Source organism: Myxocyprinus asiaticus, chromosome 38 (assembly GCF_019703515.2).
Source record: "Myxocyprinus asiaticus isolate MX2 ecotype Aquarium Trade chromosome 38, UBuf_Myxa_2, whole genome shotgun sequence".
NCBI lineage: Eukaryota > Metazoa > Chordata > Actinopteri > Cypriniformes > Catostomidae > Myxocyprinus > Myxocyprinus asiaticus.
The window spans coordinates 3,551,110-3,575,007 of NC_059381.1; the positions used below are offsets into that span (position 1 = coordinate 3,551,110).

The 23,898-nt window shown below is 36.9% G+C and overlaps 1 protein-coding gene across 2 annotated transcripts; it reads left to right on the forward strand.

The window, feature by feature from the left end:
* The first annotated feature begins 6,570 nt into the window (after positions 1 to 6,570).
* Positions 6,571 to 23,580, forward strand: dolpp1 (dolichyldiphosphatase 1). 2 transcript variants are annotated; one of them, XM_051678228.1, is made up of 8 exons: positions 6,571 to 6,690; positions 10,118 to 10,218; positions 10,380 to 10,464; positions 16,212 to 16,311; positions 18,013 to 18,111; positions 18,211 to 18,339; positions 18,453 to 18,542; positions 21,553 to 23,580. In XM_051678228.1, the coding sequence occupies exons 1-8, from the start codon at positions 6,615 to 6,617 to the stop codon at positions 21,587 to 21,589; spliced, it is 717 nt and encodes a 238-aa protein (XP_051534188.1). In that variant the 5' UTR covers positions 6,571 to 6,614; the 3' UTR covers positions 21,590 to 23,580. The 2 variants fall into 2 exon arrangements, with proteins under 2 accessions (XP_051534188.1, XP_051534189.1); XM_051678229.1 differs by lacking the exon at positions 6,571 to 6,690 and adding an exon at positions 8,522 to 8,629.
* Positions 23,581 to 23,898: the final 318 nt, after the last annotated feature.

Sequence of the window (23,898 nt, forward strand, 5' to 3'; positions counted from 1 at the left end):
ACAACAACGGATGCCTCTTACGTGAGGACACGGTTTTGTGTATTTCACGGGTCGGTTTTTCAGATTATTATGTGTGAACGTGTGTCATTAAGCATTTATGCGTGTGTGAATGGCCAAATAAAGTCTTGCACTGAATCATGAGTTGCACTGAACACAATATCTGGAGCGAGTGAATAGAGATGGATTTTGCTTTGTATGTATTTTAGTGTAAATTGGTCAACAGGGATAAGCTTTGCATTATAGGGTGAATCTTAAGGCCAAAGTATACTTTGCTTGTTCGCGTTGCTAATTGGACGTGCACAATATGAGTGATGGAAATGACTTCATCAGAACAGTCCACATGTGGCCCAGATTTTCCCAACACGAGGATAGTCCTCTAAAAGAGTATCACAAAACAGTCGTAGTGCGCATGCATGGATCGCGTCCAGATTCGATCGCGGTCGAAAGGGTATACTTCGAAAGGCCGAGCGCTCGACCGTGTGCGAGACAATGCGAAACCGGAAAAACGGAAGTATACCCGAGCCAAAATCTGTCAAGAAAATTTCTAGGTCATATTTCACCCACCAAAATCAAAAGAAAGAAAATGAAGCCAATTTTAGGACTGTTTAAAAAAAAAAATAATAATAATTTGCATTGTGATATTATTGGTAATGTTTTAATATATTCATAATTAATTTTTCAATTCAAGCACATTTGAATTCTCACTACTGTAATGGAAAATATCTTTCTCATTCTGTATTGTGAAAAAAATGTTTAGATTGTAAAATATGTATAGGTCTTGGTATTACTTTGTGTGTTGGAGTATTTATGCTGATTTTAAGTAAAAAAAATATCGCATTTTAGTAATTATTTTACTGGTATGTAAAAAAAAAAAAAAAAAAAAAAAGACTGTTTTACAATGAGATTCACCATTAAGAATAATGGGAAATTCAAAAAGAACTCGAAAGTAAATGTCTGGATGCATAAAACAATAATGAGAATTTAGAAATTAAGGCACAATGCAAAAAGTGGTCCTAAAAATAGGCTTACAAAATACACAATTACAAAATATGTTTATTTCTTTTGATTTGGGGGTGAAATGTGACCTGGACATGTTTACGTGAGATTCACCCTATAACTTGCACAGAACATGTGAAGGCTTTGTAAGAGGGTGTATAAGAGAGAGACTAGCACAGGAAGTGCATCATTATTAAAGGGAAACAGAATGTTGTCATTGAGTTCAGTTATGTCTGTTGAGAGCTCGTGCAACTGTTGTGGTTTGTTCTGCATTGCATTGTATTCTCACCCTCACAATATATTATTATTATATACAAAATATAACACTGTCACAGTGTTTATCAGAATGGAGTCTTCAGTTATTTAATAAGTGTACGAAATGTTGGTTAAATCTGTAGGTGTGTATGATTTATATATTGTCTTCTAATTGTACATCATTCTTGCTTGCAAGTTGATTTGTACTCCTTTTCATCACACTTTGACTATATTCAGGCATACTAGTGGACTGGACTAAAATAGCTGATTATCTACTGTTTGTAGTATGTATATGTGTGTATATATATGGATGATTCTCACATGTCAAGAAAAATGTCCTGGTCCCATTTTACTGCTAAATCAAAAGAAACAACTGAGATTTTGCATAGAGAAAATGAAGCCTATTTTTTACATTTTGGCATTATTTTTAGGGATGTCCCGATACCGATGCTGGTCCAATACCACGCTCATGTACTTGTACTTATAAAAATGCTCCGATACCAAAAACTAAGACCATCTGATGTACCAATGTCATTATGTAAACATTCAGCATACATATTAAAATCACGTCATGTCATAGTGAGATTATTAAACAACAAAAGCTGTTATTTAATGTGATAAAGATATAGTGTGTATGTGCAACGCTTTAAATGTGAGTGCTTGTGAATGTGTGGTCCGGTGTTGTGTTGACATAAAGACACAAAGTGCTCATACCGTTTAGAGCTTGTTGGCTTATACACGGAAAACACCGTCATGAGCATCGCGCACTCTGTTTGTAGCAGATGACAGCAGGCAAGAGCGCTAGTTCACTTTTAAGCACGAGTCATAGACTACATATTTATTTAATTAAATAGCAGCCTTTTGCGGTTTAATGATCACTTTGAGTCATGTAGTGACTGGAATGGGAAGCTCGCCAAAAGAACACAGAAACGCTTCAAAATAAAAGCTCTGCCAAAACAAAAGCTCAATTTAAAGGCAAAAAAGTAGTACAGAAATAGATCACTACTGTATAGTTATGCAGTATTCACTGTAATACTACTGCTGCTATTCATAATAATAAATCAGTAATTATTGTATTATATTGTGCAGCACTTTATTTGACAAAAATAACTCCAATGTACTTTAGATTGTGCTGTTAGGTTCTATATAAAACCACTTCATTTGTTAAAAATAATACAGTATCAGGGGCCTGGGTAGCTCAGTGGTAAAAGACGCTGGCTACCACCCCTGGAGTTCGCTAGTTCACTAGTTCGAATCCCAGGGTATGCTGAGTGACTCCAGCCAGGTCTCCTAAGCAACCAAATTGGCCCAGTTGCTAGGGCGGGTAGAGTCACATAAACGGTAGAGACACCTCCTCGTGGTCGCTATAATGTGGTTCGTGCTCGGTGGGGCGCGTGGTGAGTTGACGGCGTGAAGCCTCCCCACGCACTATGTCTCCATGGCAACGCGCTCAACAAGCCACGTGATAAGATGCACAGTTTGATGGTCTCAGATGCAGAGGCAACTGGGATTCATCCTCCGCCACCCGGATTTAGGCGAGTCACTATGTCACCACGAGGACTTAAAAAGCGCACTGGGAATTGGGCATTCCAAATTGGGTGAAAAAGGGGAACCCCCCCCCAAAATCAGGTTGAAAATTAATTGTTATGCTTTTGTTTGATAAAAGTTTGAATGAATTTATTTAAACACCATTTTGATGCTCAAATTAAAATAAACTGTTGATATGGAGTTCAGAAAAAAAAAAAACAGGTATCGGACTCGGTATCGGAGAGTACCAAAAAATAAATAAAGTACCAGTACTTTTACTGGTACTTGTACTCGTTCTCAAATAAAATGGTATCGGGACATCCCTAATTATTTTCATGACAGTTATGCACATTTTACCCCCCAATTCTCATTACCGCAATGCAAAAACAAAACAAAACAAAAAAAGGGAGAAAAGTGCATTATGATGTTCTCATTACCGCAATGTGAATAAAATTATATTTAACTTAAATTGTAAAGTAGTTATACATCATAGTTGTACTCTCTTGGTACTGTATTTCTTAATTTTTAACTGATTATAACGGTAAAAAATGTCTGTGTTGCAGTAAAAAAAATAGGAATAGTAAATGTACAATGCACGGACGCGTTATGGTAATGAGAATTGGGGGGTAAAACATGCTTAAGTCTCCTGAAAATAATGTCACAATGCATAAAATCTAGGCTTTATTTTCTTAATACAAAATATCATTTCAGGTTGTTTTTTTTTAGAATTGATTTGGAGTTAAATATGAAATATGCGCAGGACATTTTCTCGACAGGTTGCGTGAGAATTGGCCATATACTGTATATGTATTATAATGTTTCAAGTACATATATTTCTTTACAGTAAATGACCAGTCAAGCAAGCTTCATACACACAGTATGACAACATAAAAACATTAGTATAATCACATTTTGAGTGGAAATGTGATTAAAGGAAAGTTTCAGGTTAATTACAATAAAAGCTCTATAGACAGCATCTGTCACATGTTGTCGGTTACCAGAGAAAATCATTTTCAGCTCATCTCTAAAAATGTCAACATTTACACACAAATGCAGTTCCCCCATAGACTTCCATTATAAGTGTATTTCTGTCATTGCGTTTTTTTCTTTTGTTCGTTTTTACAAACCGAACATGTCAAAAAAAATGTCTCTGGTAATGGATAGTTTAACGTAATTTAACCCGCAAGATTCCTTTTAAATTTAAAGCAAACACCAGTGCACAGTTGCTGTCTTGCGGGTTAGCTTAAATAATGGTGGTCAGTCACAGTGGTGATCATTTGAAATGTAATGACTTATCTGCAATAACAGCATTAAGCAAAGCTCGCGCTAAAACTTTAGTAAAAATTAGGCCCATACTTCTCATTCTGATCATTTTAAACTGAATGTGCATGAAATATATACATGTAAATGGGTCCTCAAAATAACTCGGCCTTAGCCCAACCTGACCATGTTCCTTAATATTGTACTGGAGGCATTTGAGAAACTAGGAGTTAGAATTGTTGCAGTGTTTTTTGTTGTTGTTGTTGTTGTTCTCCCCATAGTGACCATTTTGAAGATGTCACTCGGTGGCCCTGTCTGTGTTGGCTGTCTTGCACTTTATTTGCAACAAAAAAAAAAAAACAATTCATACTAATGTTAATTTTCTCTATTTTTATTGAAATATAGTGCTGTTAACTTTCTTGTATCTAGTGCATTTGTGAATTTTTACTACATTTAATTTCACGTGTTTCATAGACATAATTAATGAATATGTACACAAACGAAAAGGTAGTTAAAATGTCATGGTGCAAAAGGTTTTACGATTTTGAAAGGTAAAAATGACTTCTGGTTGTATTGTAATGTACAGAAGTAAATTAAAGAACTTTTAACTTTGAATGCAATTGGGCAAAGTGAAAGGCAGGGTGATGCATTTCACTTTACATCCAATACACACAAGCACACACACACACACACACACACACACACACACACACTAGTAGATATCTGCCCTCATTAAATGTAAATGTTTATGCAACCAAATGTATTCAAAATAAATTAGAAGCAAAGATGTAATTCATAATAAGCTTGGCAATCACATCCGTATTCCTTTGATTGTTATGAGTTATTGGTATTATACAATTTTGGATGCACAGTCTTGGTTATTCAATCATAATGTGTTTGTTTTGTTTTTCTTTCTACAAAAACTGAATATTAATGTATTTTCGTTGTTCTAATGTGAAATGAAGGAACATCTGATATACATATGTGTGCCTGAATATCTAAAATGAATATGTATACCTGAACCCACTAAATTGTGTAGCAAAGCAAGACCTACGGTGTATTTTGCTGCTTTATTACTGGTAACAAATGTACATCAAAGCCTGGTTTTGTACCTAAACAGCTTGTTGGGATTATCTAGCTAGAATCAGGTGTCTAACAATGGCCAAAGTGTATGAACCCGGGATGGTGGTAAAGCAAGACTTTTTTAAATCTTCTCTTGGTGTGTGTATTTGTGTTCTTTAAATGCCTTTGGTGTATATGTTTTGTTTTTTCTATCATTTACAAATGACGGTTTCAATCATAGTAATGCTTTGTTTTCTCATCGAAAACTGTATTGTCATTTTGCCTTCCCTAGCCAACATACAGTAAATGACCTTTCTTTTTATCTGACGTGTCATTATTCACATTCATGTTATGTCTTAACCCCCTTAAACCAACTCAAAATGACCTTTGACCCCAAGCTGAAGTAATTCGAAACCATATCCATTTTGTTTTTTTACTTTTAATTCATTTATGCTCCTTTTATATGCTTTTTGGAGCTTCACAATTTTTGCCACCCATTCACTTGCATTGTATGGACCTTCAGAGCTTAAATATTCTTCTAAAAATCTTCGTTTGTGTTCACAAGAATGAAAGTCATACACATCTGGGATGGCATGAGGGCGAGTAAATCATGAGAGAATTGTTTTATTTTTATTTATTTTTTTTTATTTTTTTTTGAGTGAACTATCCCTTTAAATAACCTTTTAAATGCAAGTGCAATATTTAACTGTAATGGATTACTATTATTCATGCTATTATATCTATAATTGTATAGATGATTAGCCCTATAATATATTTACACATTATACAACTTTAATTTTCAGTTTAAATGAAAAAAAAATATATAATAATAATAATCACAGATTTTCAATGTGGTCACAGACATGGGAACCCACTGTTTTTGTGTTTGTATGCCATTAACTTCTGTAGTTTTATATATTTAATCCATTATATATTATTTGCATATATTATCAGTATTCTGTTTGTTACTTTTTATAATATGCATCCATATTATTTTTGATCAAATATTATTTAATTATATTTATATATGTAAATCACATGTAGTGCATGTCCTCTGTTTTGTTACTGACTGGATGGAAAGATGCACATTTGCAAACTTTTAATTAGACGTTAAATTTCGCTTTTTAAAAGCTTTTAAAGCAGTCGGTGATGAACCAGAGTACGTGCATGGCGCTGGTTGCTTTCAAATAGTACACATAGTAACTGATATCAATTGAAGAGAATCTGTCCATTCACTTCATTTTTCTTCTTTTATTTGAATAAATCCAATTTTCATATGTTCAGCAAAACGTTCTCTGATTGGCCAAATTTCCCAACCGCACGCCTCTAATTGGCCAACTTTCCCTACCACACGCCTCTGATTGGTCCGCTGTTCCTGTGCAGATTATTTCCCTGTGATAATGCGTTTGTGAATGGCCGCTCGTCATTGCAGCGTCCGGTGAATACGATTGGCTGGACGCGTCGGGGCGTCTCATTCTGATTGGTCGACGCCCGATGCCCGGTGTCCGGGTAAGATGGCGTCGGAAGAGCAGTGCTCGGCACCACCTCGATGGCGGTCGATATCCTTAACCCACGTAGAGTATCCGGCTGGTAAGAGCATTTTTAAATCGTTCTTTTTCGCTCCAAACAGTTGGTATCACTGTACGCCTCTTTATTCGCTCCGCGGCGTCCGTGGAACATCACGCAACTGAATGGACACGGCCATGGCTGGGTTGCCAAATAGTGCGCCCGCGTTGCACAGCGCGTGAGGACCGCAACGCGCGCCCTGACAAATAGTGCGCTTGTGTAGTGCGCATGCGTCGTGGTCAAATACGCTCCCTAGTACTCCACACAGGGAGAAGCTTGTACTGTTTTTAAAGGAACGTTGACAGTTTAATATTTATGCTTTAATCTAATGCATGGTTGCATTGAACAATGCTACCATTATAGACACGTGATTGCGTCTAAAACAAGCATAAAAGCCCCAGTTGTTCCTGTAAATTTCGGGAAAGACTCGTGGCTCTGGTCGGTTAATCCAGTTCAGTCCCGGTTGCATCACACCCTTTCTGGATGCTGTCATTCACGAGGGTCTCCCTGGATTTGGGAGTATAAACTGACCCAAAAACCACGGAACATGTCAAAGCAAGTAGGAAATATAAAATGCGTGTGCCAAAAACAGAGAAATGGCATTATTTGTGAAGAAAACCATGCAAATGTTCCGTGTTTTAAACTCGTCGCATAGTTTGACGTGTTTGCATGTTAAATTGTCATGCACGGTGCATTAGACAGTACAGCATGCCAACGTGTGCATGAGATAAAACATGCTTAAATGCATAATTATATACATTTATAGTGTTTGCTTGGCAGTTGGCAGTGATAGATAAACATGCAATCAATTTTAAGAGATATGCGTTGATATTGGCTGTAGATCTCCACCCGTTTATAATGTCAGTCAAGATTAAATGGATTAATTGCATTTGTTTGACCGTTTTCCACCCTCTCTCTGACTCTAATGAAGTATAAACTGTTTATTGCTTCTGTACCTTTAAGACTTTAATATGTAAATGACCACTGCTATAATTGTATACTGTAGTTGTGTAGTTCGCTCTGTTATTCATCAGGGCGGGTCAGGAAGCTGAATAATGAATAGGTGTGGGCGGTCATATGTTAATGAGCTAATGGTTGTGACGTAATAATCATGATGATTTCGGAAGGAGTTGATTTTGCTGTTTAGTTAAAATAAATGGTTTGGATGGACTGGGGAGTGAGCTTTTGGTTCTGTTTATGCCAGTGGTTCTCAACCTTTTGGACTCCAATTGTGCTTTCTAACTTTATTAACAGAAACTAGGATTGTAAATATTACACTAAAATAATTTCAAATAAATTATTAAAATAATTAACCACGATTAATTTTGTGATCACAGAAGTTTTAAGAATTGGATGTTCTTCAATGACAAAAGTTGTTGGAGTTGTTGAATTAAAATAATATGATGTCAGTATACATGTTGTACATCTTGATTAGTATTTGTAGATTTATTATAGCAAGTTAGATTATGTTATTGCTTATTAACTTATTTTAAATCATCTTAAGGTCCCCCATTGGGCCTCTGCCCACTAGTTGAGAACTACTGGTTTATGCTGTTTATACACTATATTGGCCCTGTGTTACAGTGCATTCAGAAAGTATTCAGACCCTTTCATTTTTTCACATTTTGTTATGTTGCAGTCTCATGTTAAAATTATTATTTTTTTTTTCACATCAATCTACACTCCATACCCCATAATGACAAAGCAAAAACCAGATTTTTGATAACTTTGCAAATTTATTAAAAAGAAAAAACTGAAATATCACACTGACATAAGTATTCAGACCCTTAACTCAATACTTAGTTGAAGCACCTTTGGCAGCGATTACAGCCTTAAGTGTTTGTGGGTATGATGTTACAACCTTTGCACTCCTGGATTTTGGGATTTTCTGCCATTCTTCTCTGCAGATCCTCTCAAGCTCTCTCAGGTTGGATGGGGACCGTCGGTGGACAGCCATTTTCAGGTCTCTCCAGAGATGTTCGATTGGGTTCAAGTCTGGGCTCTGGCTGGACCACTCAAGGACATTCACAGAGTTGTCCCTAAGCCACTCTTGTGTTGTCTTGTCTGTGTGCTTAGGGTCATTGTCCTGTTGGAAGGTGAACATTCAGCCCAGTCTGAGGTCCTGAGCGCTCTGGACCAGGTTTTCATTAAGGATATCTCTGTATTTTGCTGTGTTCAGTTTTCCTTCAACCCTGACCAGTCCCCCAGTCCCTGCTGCTGAAAAACACCCCACAACATGATGCTACCACCACCATGCTTCACTGTTGGGATGGTATTACACAGGTGATGAGTGGTGCCTGGTTTCCTCCAGACATGACGCTTGGAATTGAGGCCAAACAGTTCAATCTTCGTTTCATCAGACCAGAGAATCTTGTTTCTCACAGTTTGAGAGTCCTTTAGGTGCTTTCATGTCTCTTGCACTGAGGAGAGGCTTCGGTCTGGCCACTCTGCCATAAAGCCCAGATCGGTGGAGTGTTGCAGTGATGGTTGTCCTTTTGCAAGTTTCTCCCATCTCCACACATGATCTCTGGAGCTCAACCAGAGTGACCATCGGGTTCTTTGTCACCTCTCTTACCAAGGCCCTTCTCTCCGGATTGCTCAGTTTGACCTGGCATCCAGCTCTAGAAAAGTCCTGGTTGTTCCAAACTTCCATTTTAGAATTATGGAAGCCACTGTGCTCTTGAGAACCTTCAATGCAGCCCAAAAAAAAAAAGTGTAGTCTTCCCCAGATCTGTGCCTCGACACAATCCTGTCTCTGAGCTCTGCAGGAAGTTCCTTTGACCTCATGGCTTGGTTTTTGCTCTGATATGCATTTTCAGCTGTATGACCTTATATAGACAGGTGTGTTACTTTCCAAATCATATCCAATCAATTGAATTTGCCACAGATGGACTCCAATCAAAGTGTAGAAACATCTCAAAGATGATCCAGAGAAATGGGATGCACCTGAGCTAAATTTCATGTTTCATAGCTAAGGGTCTGAATACTTATGTCAGTGTGATATTTCGGTTTTTTCTTTTTAATACATTTGCAAAGTTATCAAAAATCTTGTTTTTGCTTTGTCATTATGGGGTATGGAGTGTAGATTGATGTGAAAAAATAATAATAATTCAAAGCATTTTAGCATAAGGCAGCAAAATAACAAAATGTAAAAAAAAATGAAGGGGGCTGAATACTTTCTGAATGCACTGTATATCAAAAGAGAGAGAAAATGGTGCTGTATGTCGGTGCCACACCTCCGGTTTGAGGTCGCATGACTGAGCGAGTGACATCTAGAAATTGTCTTCAGCAATACATTTATTTTTAATCCAAATCTTTTTTTAAAATAGTGCAGAAATAATATGCTATTACAAACACGGTCTTAATTTTGTCTTGCTCAAGATGCAGAACTTTTCCAGGATATCTCAGAAGTGCTGACCCTTGACCTGTGTGTGTGTGTGTGTGTGTCCAGGTGATCTGACGGGGCAGGTGTTGGCCTACATGAGTCTTTTGCCCATAGCGATCCTCATTGGCTTCGTCACTCTGATCGTCTTCAAGAGAGAACTGCATACGGTGAGTCACATGACCTATAGGTTCAAATCCCAAACTACACTTGTATAGATGTGGTGTTTACGGAAATAAAGATTATGATGCATACTTCACCAACCAAGTAAGCTTTCTACCCTGTTTACAATTATGTTTTGTTCATCTTTTGTGCTCTCTCTCTCTCTCAGATCTCTTTTTTTGGGGGATTAGTAATAAATGAGGGGCTAAACTGGCTGCTGAAACACATTCTACAGGAGCCGCGGCCATATGGGGGTAAGTAACCTCATTTACTTTATATATACTTTGGAAATGAACAAAGAACAGCCACAATGTCCACACACAAAACCACAGCAGTTTGCTGAGCAAATGATCATTCGTTTTAAGTTTAAATTTACATTGTAATATGTTATAATTATTTAAATTAAAAACTGTTAAAAGACTGAAAATCTTAAATTTGAAGTATATAATTCTGTGACACTAGCGCCACCGAATGGAATCGCAAAAATAAACAATGTTTTCAAAACAGCTTTCCAAATACGGCCCTCGTCTTCTGTTGTTCCAACAGTCAGATAGTCCCACCCCCAACTCACGGCATTGGTTGAGTAATGTTGTTTGGGTGGATCTAAGTGGGTCACTCAAAACAAACACGGGAATCTTTTTCAGTTTTTGAGAAAATGTATATTTGAATGGCTTACTTATAGTTGTCTCTAAATATTAAGCTAAATAAACAAAAATAGATTTATAGATGTTATCATTTGCAGTTTAGGCCTGTAAATGTGAAAAAATATGGCCAAAATTAGCTATTTTACTCTTAGAAATGGCAAAATAAACCAATAATTTTTTTCATTAAGAGTATTCATGAATAATCTTGATCGTAGGGGCATATTACATCTTTTTGTGCAATAAAACGTCCTGTAGTGATAAGCACACACCACCTAATTATGTAGTAGACCTCACATAAGACACCAAAGTATGTGGTGATTTTTGATCACACGTCACTCATGGTGAATATATGTATGTGTGTGTATGAATGTCAGAAAGGCCATCGGGGCACCAGCTAATAAATTTCAACTTCACGATATAAGAATGATCTGAATGGACCATTCAATAAATAAGAAATATGTAAATTGGAGGGAGTTGGTCATCTGAATAATCTGAAGGATTTGTGAGATTTGGCCTAAACTTTAGAGCCCTTACTGTATTATCAACACAAGGAAGACACAGTTGTAATAAAAGTAATTTTATTTACAAAAATGTAAACAAGAATAAGCAACAACAACTTCAAAATGGTACTAATATAATATAGAAACAATGAATGGAGAAGAACATATAGTGCATAGGATGGAGAGATGCAAATGGTTGAGTTGGATGTTGCTATGGTATAGTATGGCTATTATCTAATGGAAAGATAAAATGTTTCTCTGTTAACTAATGAGGTGAAAAGGTTAATTCTAGTTAAATAACTCCAAGATTATTTGCTAGACATTGGATAAACATTTTATGCAATCTAAAGAACATTAGATAATCATAAGCTGACTCAAAAATGAAAATCTGTCATAATTTACGCAATGTTTTGCAACTAATGTTTATGACTTTCATTCATCAACAGAATGTGAGTCTCAGTCACCATTCACTTTCATTTTATGGGAAAAAGATGAATGACAGAATTAAACATTTTGGGTGAACTATTCATTTAGCTACCTGTTTGTGTGTTTGTTAAAGGTATTTGTCAAGAACAACAATATAAATGTAAGTCGGTACACAATTGCATCACGTCTTCCTGGGAAACGAGTGACTAAAGGCCCCGATATATTTCCGGAGAAATTCTTTTTCGTTCTTCGTTCAGGGGTAAAAAGAAGTTGTTTGTTTGCGAACATTCAGACACCCACCACACCGCTGTGGGAGGCGTTTAGAGGAACATTTAAATATGAGGATGCTACATGTAAAACCTAAACTAATGTGACATTAAAATGTTTTATCAATGACTTTATGCCTCATTCTATGAGTAGAAATCACATGAGGTCATTAAAAGAAGCTGTTTTAACCACTTGATGATTAATTAAAGTAATATAAATGCAGTAGAAAATGTTAAATTTGTCTCGTTTACATTCTGAATTCATGATGCTATACGCGGCCATAATATGCACCGATTACGCTCTGTTATTGTCATTTATGATGACTCTGATACACCTGCAAAGATGGGTGTATAAAAGAGTAATAATGGGCAAAATACAGGCAAAAGAATGATGATTTGGGCAGATGCATGAATGGCTTTCACTGCAGATGGCACATGAGTGAATGGGTACTTGAGAGTATTTGAGTAGATTTGATTCTTTTTGTAGACTAATTAAACAAAACAAATTGCATGACATGGTCTTGCACGCTGGTGTGTTCATGTTGATTACAGACTGAAAAACATAAAGGGGGGGGGGGGATTTCTCCTGAAGTCCACTATCATCTCCACTATTTTGAGCATGTTCAGCTCAAGGTTGTTGTGACCGCACCAGACAGCCAGCTGATCAACCTCCTGTTTATATGCAGTCTCGTCACCGTTGTGGATGAGGCTGATGACTGCGGTGTCATTTGCAAACTTCAGGAGCTTGACAGTGGGGTCCTTTGCAGTGCAGTCATTCGTGTACAGGGAGATGAGCAGTGGAGAGATAATGTATCCCTGAGGAGCACCAGTGCTAATAGTAAGGGTCCTGGATGTGAGTATCCCCAGTCTCACTAGCTGATGCCTATCTGTCAGAAAGCTGGTGATCCATCGACAGATTGGGGTGGGCATGGAGAGCTGGGTCAGTTTGGTTGAGAGAAGATCAGGCATGATGGTATTGAAGGCTGAACTAAAGTCCACAAATAGGATCCTTGCATTAGTCCCAGGTCTGTCGAGGTGTTGCAGGATATAATGCAGTCCCATACTGACAGCATCATCCACAGACCTGTTTTCTTGATAAACAAACTGAAGGGGGTCCAGTGATGTCCTTCAGGTAGGCCAAAACCAGTCTCTCAAATGACTTCATGACCACAGACGTGAGAGCGACACATCTGTAGTAATTAAGTCCTGTGATTTGGGTTTTTTTTGGGGACCGGAATGATGGTGGAGTGTTTGAAGCAGCAGGGAACTTCACACTGCTCCAGTGATCTGTTGAAGATCTGTGTGGAGATGGGGGCCAGCTGGTCAGCGCAGACTTTCAGACAGGCAGGTGAAACACCGTCTGGGCCTAAAAGAGTGTCTTTAAGGTTCACTTTTGCCACTGTGCTGAACGCAAAGAGTTTAAGGATTTTTAGCATATGTATGAATTAATTAGTCATTCTTTGTGGCCTCTTTATTTCATCCACTGCTGCCACATAGGTGTTAATTAACATGCAGCATCTGGAGGTCCTAAGGAATTTTTATGGCCACCTTAGCTTTAATCTTACACTGTGGGGTCATGATATGCAAAAAGCTTTTGTTGATAAGAAACAACCCATGGACCAAAGAGAAGTACCTCCCAATGTGGAGGTGGGTCCCTCCTTCCTGTTGTTTAAGAGGCATCCTGCGGTTGACTGAGCAGCTTTATCTTATGGCATTTGTTTGATTTTGTCCACCATGATCCAAGCAAAATGGGGCAATTTTTCTTCACCATGGCAGGTAGGGAGGAAACTGGGGCATCTGGAATGCCATCCTGTCTGTTGTTCACTACATTCCCTTCCCCTATCCCACCAGCCACATCCTAGCACTAGAAAGATTCCTATTGCTGCATGTTATCAGCCTCAAGCAGTCAGCCTTGAATACTACCAGCTTTGGATTGTTTGTAATTTCAAGGTCTGATAACAAAACACCTGCAAAACTACTTGGCCTTGCTAACTGGAGATAGTCCCTCAGAAAAGAAGACAACACACTTAATACATGCATTTTCAGCTCACAGGAAACATTGACATGGGACGATAAAAATAAATTATATTTTGTATATAGAAAATGCATGTAAACTATTTTAAGGGACATTAAAGGGGTCATGAAATGCTTTTTTTATTTTATTTTTTTTATCATTTTATTATCTTCCCTGAGGTCCACTGATAATGTTAGTTAAGTTTTTTGGCACCAAAACATTTAGTAACATATGATCATTTTCCACTCTGTCTCTGGCCCTCTGTCTGAAACACTTGGTTTTGGCCTAAGCACCTCCTTAAATTTTCAGTGTACACTCCCACTGTTCTGATTTAGCTAACATCGTGCAGCCCCTCAAATACAGCCAAATTTGAAACTCAATCGGAAGGGAATGAGCAAACCCCTCAACATTATAAAACTAAATTTCAGGGTTTACACATAACACACATCCAACACATTGCATCCAAATATGTTAAATCTCAAGCACAACTGTTAACACTCAGCGCCATAAACTATCAAACAGACATGACATTTGAAATATTCATGAATGGAACTGTTTACTTACGGTTTTGCGATCGGGTCCAATAGTGTTTTAACTGCCCCATCCTTCAATAACATTTCCTTTGCAAAGCTTGAGTCATATTATGACTGGGTCACAAGCAATCCACGCTAACGTGAGCCGAGGATGCGACGACGTAAAGTAGGCGTTGGTGTTTTTCCGCTAAAGAGGTGGTCATGAATTAATGGGCCCCCTAGTGACATAGGGTTGTCGCGGAAGTAGAGAACGAGACGTTTTTGCAGCTTGGTTTCAATACATGCTTTTATTGCATTGGGGATTAGGTTTTGAGTGCTGAAATTTACAGTATGTTTTTATAGTAGAATGTAGAGATGTCAAAATATCAAGGAACATTTTATTCCTCTTGACATGACCCCTTTAAGATTTTTTTACATTATGACATTATTTTATTATTACACACATTTTAACCCCCAATTCTCTTTACAGCAATGCAAAAAAGATGGTTATGATATTTAATCACTGCAACATGAAAAAAACATTTGTTTACATTGTAAAGTATTTATACATCATAGTAGTACTCTCTTGGTATTGCCTTTTATTTTTGCTGATTTAAATAATAAAAACATATTGTACAACAGTATCTGTTTTTACTGTAATACACTGAAAAAATTACTTTGTTATGGAGAATCATCATTGAAAACAGTGGAAATAGTAAAAGTAAAACATCTGGATGCATAACGGTAATGAGAATTGGGGGTAAAATGTGTTTAAGTGTCCTGAAAATAATATCACAAGGCAAACATTTTTAATGGAGGGTTTATTTTCTTTATGCATTATTGTTCTATTCATTTGGGATTTAATATGACCAGAAAGTCACTCTATCTATTTTTTCTCCCAATTTGGAATGCCCAATTCCCAATGCGCTCTAAGTCCTCGCAGTGGCGTAGTGATTCACACGCGCCCCACCGAGAGCGAGAACCACGTTATAGCGACCACAAGGAGGTTACCCCATGTGACTCTACCCTCCCTAGCAACCGGTCCAATTTGGTTGCTTAGGAGACCTGGCTGGAGTCACTCAGCACGTCCTGGGATTTGAACTAGCGAACTCCAGCGGTGGTAGCAGCCAGCGTCTTTTACCACTGAGCTACCCAGGCCCCTTGGACCAGAAAGTCACTCTAAAATACACCTGCATGTTTTGAAAGTATAGCCACATAAAACCACTTCCTAACCTTGCCTGTGCAAAGTTACATGCAATCTTTCCACTCCCCTCATGACCATGTAAAGGCAATAAACCTGGTAACGTTTGCACAACATGCTCAAGGATACCGGTTTACTTAGGGGAAAATCCCTCTCTTTTTGGGAGTTACATTGGGTACACAAAAACAGAAGTTTATCTTCCTAATATAGTGATTCCTTTACTAAAAGAGTGATTTAGACAACATTACTCCTCAAGCAACATATTTGTAAGGAAGAATTTAAATAATATGAGCTACACATTTCTGCTTTTAAACCCTCCAGAATGCCTTGGCCCATAGACTTCCATTGTAAGCTTGTAACTGTAAACCTCAGTTTTGTTAAATTTTATGAAAACTAAGGGATGAGTGCTGAATTGTCATTGTTGTGTGTCATTAACAGGAAGTCACAGTTCACTCACTACAGAGTACGGGATGCCCTCCAGTCACTCTCAGTTCATCTGGTTTTTTGTTGTATACTTTTTTCTTTTTCTTTATTTAAGGTAAGACTTATTTTTTTCTTATTTAGCTGCTATAGACTAAACCAAGCTTTAAAACACTACTATTATTTTAAAGCTATAACGTTACATTGTCAAATTGTAACATTAGTTACTTTCACATTACTTTTTTTCACTGTCATTTGGATGAGGCTCTCCCTCTCTTCCCGAACAGTATTTTTATTTGTAAAATATTTCTGTACTTTCTAGGGATGCATCGATATGACCATTTTTTGTCGGTACAATGGCGATTTTAAGAAAAAAAACTATAGGCCAATACCGATATTTTGCGATATTTAGTTTTGCTTAGGAATTGTTTTTAAAGATGTACAAAAAGGTACAAAAGCTATTTTATTCTAACAATGGCTGTGTCTCGTTTGGAAGGCTGCGTCCTCCGGAGGTCGCATTTGTCGGCCGCATACGTCATCGAGGCTGTCTCGTTTCAGAAAAGCAAGTAGGACACTCCGAATGCAGCCTTCGAATGTGACCTTCTATCACGGGAATTTGGAGGATGCATGAGGTGTATCCTTCGTGGGCACTCACAACCCACAATTCTTTGCTTCAACGGAAATGTCTAAAAAAAATGACGCCAATTTGCCCGTAAATATGATGTTCAAACGCAAGTAATGTTAATTCCCATGTTGAAGTACCTCAGTAGATGGGCGCAGAGTATATAATATGTATAATTATATTAATATATAATTAAAATAAAGTATTAGACTAAAAGTACACCTGTAAAATCTCTTTACATCATTATAACTCTCCTAAAATGTACCTCATACATTCCCTTCTGAAGGGACTTTGTTCCCTTCTCACTCAAAGCGCTCGCGCTTGTTAAAGAGTGGCGTGCTGTCATAGCAACCATGTTACGTTACGTTTCCGTTTGTTCTACGAAGGCCGTCTCGTTTAAACGAGGTTTGTTTAAAGGAGGATGCTCAGTATACTGCAGCCTTCAAAGGACGCGTCCTACCTAGCATGCAGCCTTCGAAACGAGACACAGCTAATGAATAATTTTCATTGAGCATGAATTGGATCTGTTGAACTCGTGACAGGCCGAAATTAACTGGAAGATAAATAAACAATAAAAAAAAGCTAAAAACAAATATAACATGATGGTTGATATGGGAAAATGGGTTGTTTTGCACTTCAAAAAAACATTTTTGAAATTCAGTTTTTTCTTTAAACAATAGAACTCACATTTTACATTGTGACGAGGAGGAGGGCGTGGCCGGGCCGTGAGGGTGCACGGCCGGTGCTGAATCAGATGATCAGAGGGAGAGCGAGGCCGTGCACCCTCAAGGCCCGGCCACGCCCTCCTCCTCTTCACATACATATTATGCATATTCGATATGCTTTGCTTTTTCTGATTTCATTTATTTTGAAAGGTGTTACTTTATTTACCCACAGAAAAAAATTGAAACTTTGTACAACACAATAAATTAATGTAATTAATTATAAGTAAACCATCAGTTTTTCATATTGACATTTTAATGCTTAAATTAGGAGGTATATTCATTTACAAATAATAGTTACAGGCTAGACGTATGTGTGTGTATACCTATTTTCTTTAAAAAAAAACAATTTGAAAAATCCAGTTTTCCTTAATCAAAATAATTAAGTGCCTGATATATGTATGTATATATATATATATATATATATATATATATATATCACATATATAATTTATTAAAAAATTATACTTCCTAGAATGCACCAGACGAACAATGCCAGGTGTGTTGAATTGTTATGGCGGCATATATTGTCCATCATTCTACTGGGTGCGGCTCTCTCCGTTTCTTACAGCAGGTAATGTGTGTTTTTATATGTCTGCTTTTGTATGAGTGCATGACCTTAAGGCTTTGTTTGACATTAATGCTTTTTAAATGTTGTCCTGTGCATTCATAGAGTCTACCTCCTGTACCACACCTGGAGTCAGGTGATTTATGGGGGTGTGGCCGGTATGGTGATGGGAGTGGTGTGGTTTTTTATCACCCAGGAGGTGCTAACGCCACTCTTTCCCAAGATAGCAGCCTGGTAATGAAGCAAGCGCACACAGATGTTCATATACACAGTCCTTGACCTAAACAAATCAAACGCACATTAATACGTGCTGTGTTCCGTAACCTATGTTGCTCTTTACGTCTCAGGCCTATCTCAGAGTTTTTCCTGGTGAGAGATACAAGTCTCATTCCAAACATTCTGTGGTTTGAATACACAGTAACCAGATCAGAGGCCAGGTAAACACACCTACAGCATCTACTACCATATATACTACCAACTACCAAAAGGGTATTTCTGACACTTTTCTTTTAACAAAGGGTCAGTCAAAGGGGGTGTACAACCATAATCTCTTATTTAGTTATTTATATTTCAACCCTGTTTCTACAATTTGGGAATGTCTGAATACAGTTTTAAACCTTGATTTGTGTCATTTCATTATTTTCTAGCTGTAGACATTTACAAATTATTAATTGAACAAAAATTAAATAATGTCTGTAAAAATAAAAAGGCCAGAATGGTTAACATGGTTACAGGGTCACAGATTTAGCCTAAATTAAACTATCAATTTGGAACAGAACGTTGGTTTTGGAAACTTATATTTCCCACAAATGTAAGACAAATCATTATTTGATAATGTGTTCTTATAATAACTCTGGTAACAGGGTTGAATGGTGTGTTGAAATGTAAGAAGAAATATAATAATAATAATAATATATATTTATACAGTTGTGCTCAAAAGTTTGCATACCCTTGGAGAATTGGTAATAAATGTACCATTTTTAAAGAAAACATGAGTGAGCAGGCAAAACACATTTCTTTTATTTCTTATGGGATTCATATTCAACTGTAGGTTATAACAGAATGGCACAATCATAAAACAAAACATGGCAACAAAGAAAAAAATGAAATGACCCCTGTTCAAAAGTCTGCATACCCTTAGTTCTTAATACTGTGTATTGCCCCCTTTAGCATCAATGACAGCGTGCAGTCTTTTGTAATAGTTGTCTATGAGGCCCCAAATTCTTGCAGGTGGCATAGCTGCCCATTCGTCTTGGCAAAATGCCTCCAGGTCATGCAAAGTCTTTGGTCATCTTGCATGAACCGCACATTTGAGATCTCCCCAGAGTGGCTCGATGATATTAAGGTCAGGAGACTGTGATGGCCACTCCAGAAGCTTCACCTTTTTCTGCTGTAACCACTGGAGGGTCAACTTGGCCTTGTGCTTATGGTCATTGTCATGCTGGAAAGTCCAAGAGCGTCCCGTGCGCAGCTTTCATGCAGAAGAATGCAAATTGTCTGCCAGTATTTTCTGATAACATGCTGCATTCATCTTGCCATCAATTTTCAAAAGATTCCCCGTGCCTTTAGAGCTCACACACCCCCAAAACATCAGTGAGCCACCACCATGCTTCACAGTGGGGATGGTATTCTTTTCACTATAGGCCTTGTTGACCCCTCTCCAAACTTAGCTCTTATGGTTGTGACCATAAAGCTCTATTTTGGTCTCGTCACTCCAAATTACAGTGTGCCAGAAGCTGTGAGGCGTGTCAAGGTGTTGTCGGGCATATTGTAACCGGGCTTTTTTGTGGCATTGGTGCAGTAAAGGCTTCTTTCTGGCAATTCGACCATGCAGCTCATTTCTGTTCAAGTATCGTCGTGTTGTGCTCCTTGAAACAACCACACCGTCTTTTTACAGAGCAGCCTGTATTTCTCCTGAGGTTACCTGTGGGTTTTTCTTTGTATCCCGAATAATTCTTCTGGCAGTTGTGGCTGAAATCTTTCTTGGTCTACCTGACCTTGGCTTGGTATCAAGAGATCCCCGAATTTTCCACTTCTTAATAAGTGATTGAACAGTACTGACTGGCATTTTCAAGGCTTTGGATATCTTTTATATCCTTTTCCATCTTTATAAAGTTCCATTACCTTGTTACGCAGGTCTTTTGACAGTTCTTTTCTGCTCCCCATGGCTCAGTATCTAGCCTGCTCAGTGCATCCACGTGAGAGCTAACAAACTCATTGACTATTTATACACAGACACTAATTGCAATTTAAAAAGCCACAGGTGTGGGAAATTAACCTTTAATTGCCATTTAAACCTGTGTGTGTCACCTTGTGTGTCTGTAACAAGGCCAAACATTCAAGGGTATGTAAACTTTTGATCAGGGCCATTTGGGTGATTTCTGTTCTCATTATGATTTAAAAAGGAGCCAAACAACTATGTGATGATAAATGGCTTCATATGATCACTATCCTTAAATAAAATACTTTTTTTTTTTTTTTTTTTTGCATGATCAGTCATATTTTCACAATTTCTGCCAGGGTATGCAAACCTTTTGAGCACAACACTATCTGTCTGTCTAAATTATTATTATTATTTACTTGTCTTATTACATGTTTCACATTCAAACCTTCTGAAAATGTTCTTCTTCCACAACAAGAGGTCATATTAAATATATGAGCTGTTTTTTTTTTTCCTTCGATTTATTTAAACTCTGTTAGCAAACTTTGGGATATGGCTGCATACAGTTGTACTAATATGTGTGATTTCATTATTTTCTAGCAGATAACATTAAATAATCATTAATTTGACAAAAATTACATTTATAAAATTTAAAATAAAAAGGTTGATTTAAGAGGGTTGAATGTTACAGGGTTTAGCCTAAATTAAGCTATCACTATTTGGGACCAAATGTTGATTTGGGAAACTTATACTTATTTATTTATTTATTTTAGAATAACTTCAGCAACAGGGTTGAATGGTTTCACTTGATGAATCTGGTCAACACTTTATTATTATTATAATTTTTTATTTTTTCACAGATTATAATTTTATCTATGTTGTCCCACACACATCCTGTGTTTAAAATGTTTAAATAAAAAATATTTCTACAATTGATTAATTGATTATAAAAAATCAACAGATTATTTCAAAGACACTTTTGTACGATTTTAATTGTTGGAGAACGTCAAGACCTCTGAGGTGGGACAGGCCACCATTATACCATTTTAAGGGGGTTTGATGTGTTATTTAAAATGATTAAAACTAGGTACTTGTCATAGCTACTAATCATGCTGTGTTAAAGTTATGTTGACAATAGTTTACATAACACATCCTGTAGTTTCCACTCCAAAAAACTTTGGAGATTTGTGGGATTTGTGTGCTTTTAAAAAGTTTTTTTGTAAGCTATTTATGTATAATGTCTTCTAAACCTTTCTCTTACATATTCCTTTTGTTCTCTTGTACAGAAACAGACAACGAAAGCTGGGAACAAAGCTTCAATGAAATGCTGCAAAACCCCAGTTAAAACTGACGGAAAGGACCACATACATGCACACTCACACACTGTACACACTCTCAAACACACTGGAGTTTCATCGTCTGGACTGTTCTGGTTGATACGAAAGCACTGAACAGTGTACTTGTGGACCAAAGGAACAAGTTTGTATTGCAGACGTGACCGTTAAACGACCCAACCATTCGTTCGCACGACAACATGGCCTTTTCCTCCCCCGTCTTTAAACTGCCCCAGCAATCCTAATGCATGCGGACCGTGCAAGACAGAAAAACTATTTAATGAGAAATGTTATATTTTATTCATTAACGCTCACAGGGAAGATCATAACAGTTTGTATCTGATGTGAATTGGGAAAAAGGTTGAAAGAAAGCAATGAAAGAAAATGTACGATGTGATAAATCTAACAGCATGGCATTACTTTTATTTAAACGACACGTGAAAGGACCAGGGACGGGACATTTATGGCTGGGTGGTAAAAAGCAGGAGACGAGGGGGAAACATTGATAGCAGACGACAGGTGGGTGTAAGAAAATTGCTTTTGCTCATTTGTATATTTTGAAAGAAGAAAAATATTAATTACTGAGTGACTCTCATGTCAAGGGCACATTTCACTCCAAAATGGGAAATCCTTATTTTGATCATATTTTATCTAATTTTCCCCAAACTATTAGTATGCATCTGCATATTTTACTTTTTTTGTAATTCCCATTATTCTCAATGGTGATTCTCATTACTGTAATATATTTTTACTGTTATTAAATGCATTTTTACTGTATTATAAATGTTTTTATTTAAATCCATTTAGATTAAAGGTAGTTGTTATACTACCATGATGTATAAATGCTTTACAATTAAAAAAAAATAAAATAAAAAATTACATTACAGAAATGAGAATGGGGTTTTTTTGCATTACGGTAAAGTTGCAGTTGCGAAAACTCTTAATGATCATATATATAAGCTTCGATTACTTTAAGCAGTTTTGATTTTGGGGTGAAATATGACCTTAATTCATGTGTAAATCTACCTATGCTCTTGATAAAAAGTGTAATGTAATCTAAAACAATTTGCACTTTGTAAATTTGAACTTTTTTTATTATTATATTAACACTAGTTCATGGAGGCAAGTATTCTTTTTTTTGTTTTAGAGTTTGTCCATTGACAGACGTGTCCCTCAAACAGATGTTTACTTTTGATTTGTGCTCCAGAAGTCCATGGACACATTTGGTAAATGTCTTGAGCATAACGCCATAGCAAAACATGTTGTTACATAAAGTATTTGGTTCATCTGTCTCAAATGGTGTTCTGGAACAAAATTAGGTCATGGGAACAAAATTTGTGCTTGCTTTAGGTCAGAATGTTGTTGTACTTTTGTTTCATCCCCATTTGTTTAACAAATTGCATTGTAACGATGTGTTGTAATTACATCATCTGTTTTGTACTGCACAATCAGTTGACAAAACAAAAAAACTGATGGTTCTTCCATAATGTTTGTTCATCGTGATCTGAAAGATATGCAGCATTACATCATATTTTGGATTGACATTCCTTTTTTATTAGTACCAGTCCAAGTCTTTGAGGATGCAATTCTGACTTGAAGGAAAAATAATGCTCCGCTTTTATAATTAACATTTATTGTCATTCTATTTATTACCGGCTCGGACAGAAATTCAGTTTTCTCACTAGGAAGATTTTATTTTATTTTTTTCGGATCTGTGATTTAATTAAAAACAATGCAACTGCTACATCCAAACTAGAATAGATTACAAATGGAAATATAAAAAGGACAAAAAAATCTGAACCCAATCCTCAGGTGAACTTTAGCATGTGCCGAGGCCTCTGTTCTCTTAGAATGATGTAGAAACTGTCTGTAATGGGGTGTTTATATAAAGGGAAGGGAGGTTATTGCATAACTCAAAGATGATCCTCTCTTTTATTCATGTGTAATTCATATCAGGCTGAATAAAAAACAAAAACAATGTTTATGTATGAAATGGTGCCGTTATTTGCCTGAGCAAATGTGGATGTTCAGTTTATGTTCTACAGCTGTGGCCAAAAATATTGGCACTCTTGGTAAATATGAGCAATTTCATTTCTTATCCTTTTGATCTTTTAATTGAAATATTCACAAAGATCTATCCTCTAATGGATATCAAACAATTGCAAACACATGTTTTATCAAAAAGCAAATATTTTTGTGAAATATGTTTTCAATACTTTGTGCAACCTCCCTTTGCCAAGATAACAGCTCTGAGTCTACTCCTTTAACGAGGTTGGAGAACACATGGCAAGGGATCTG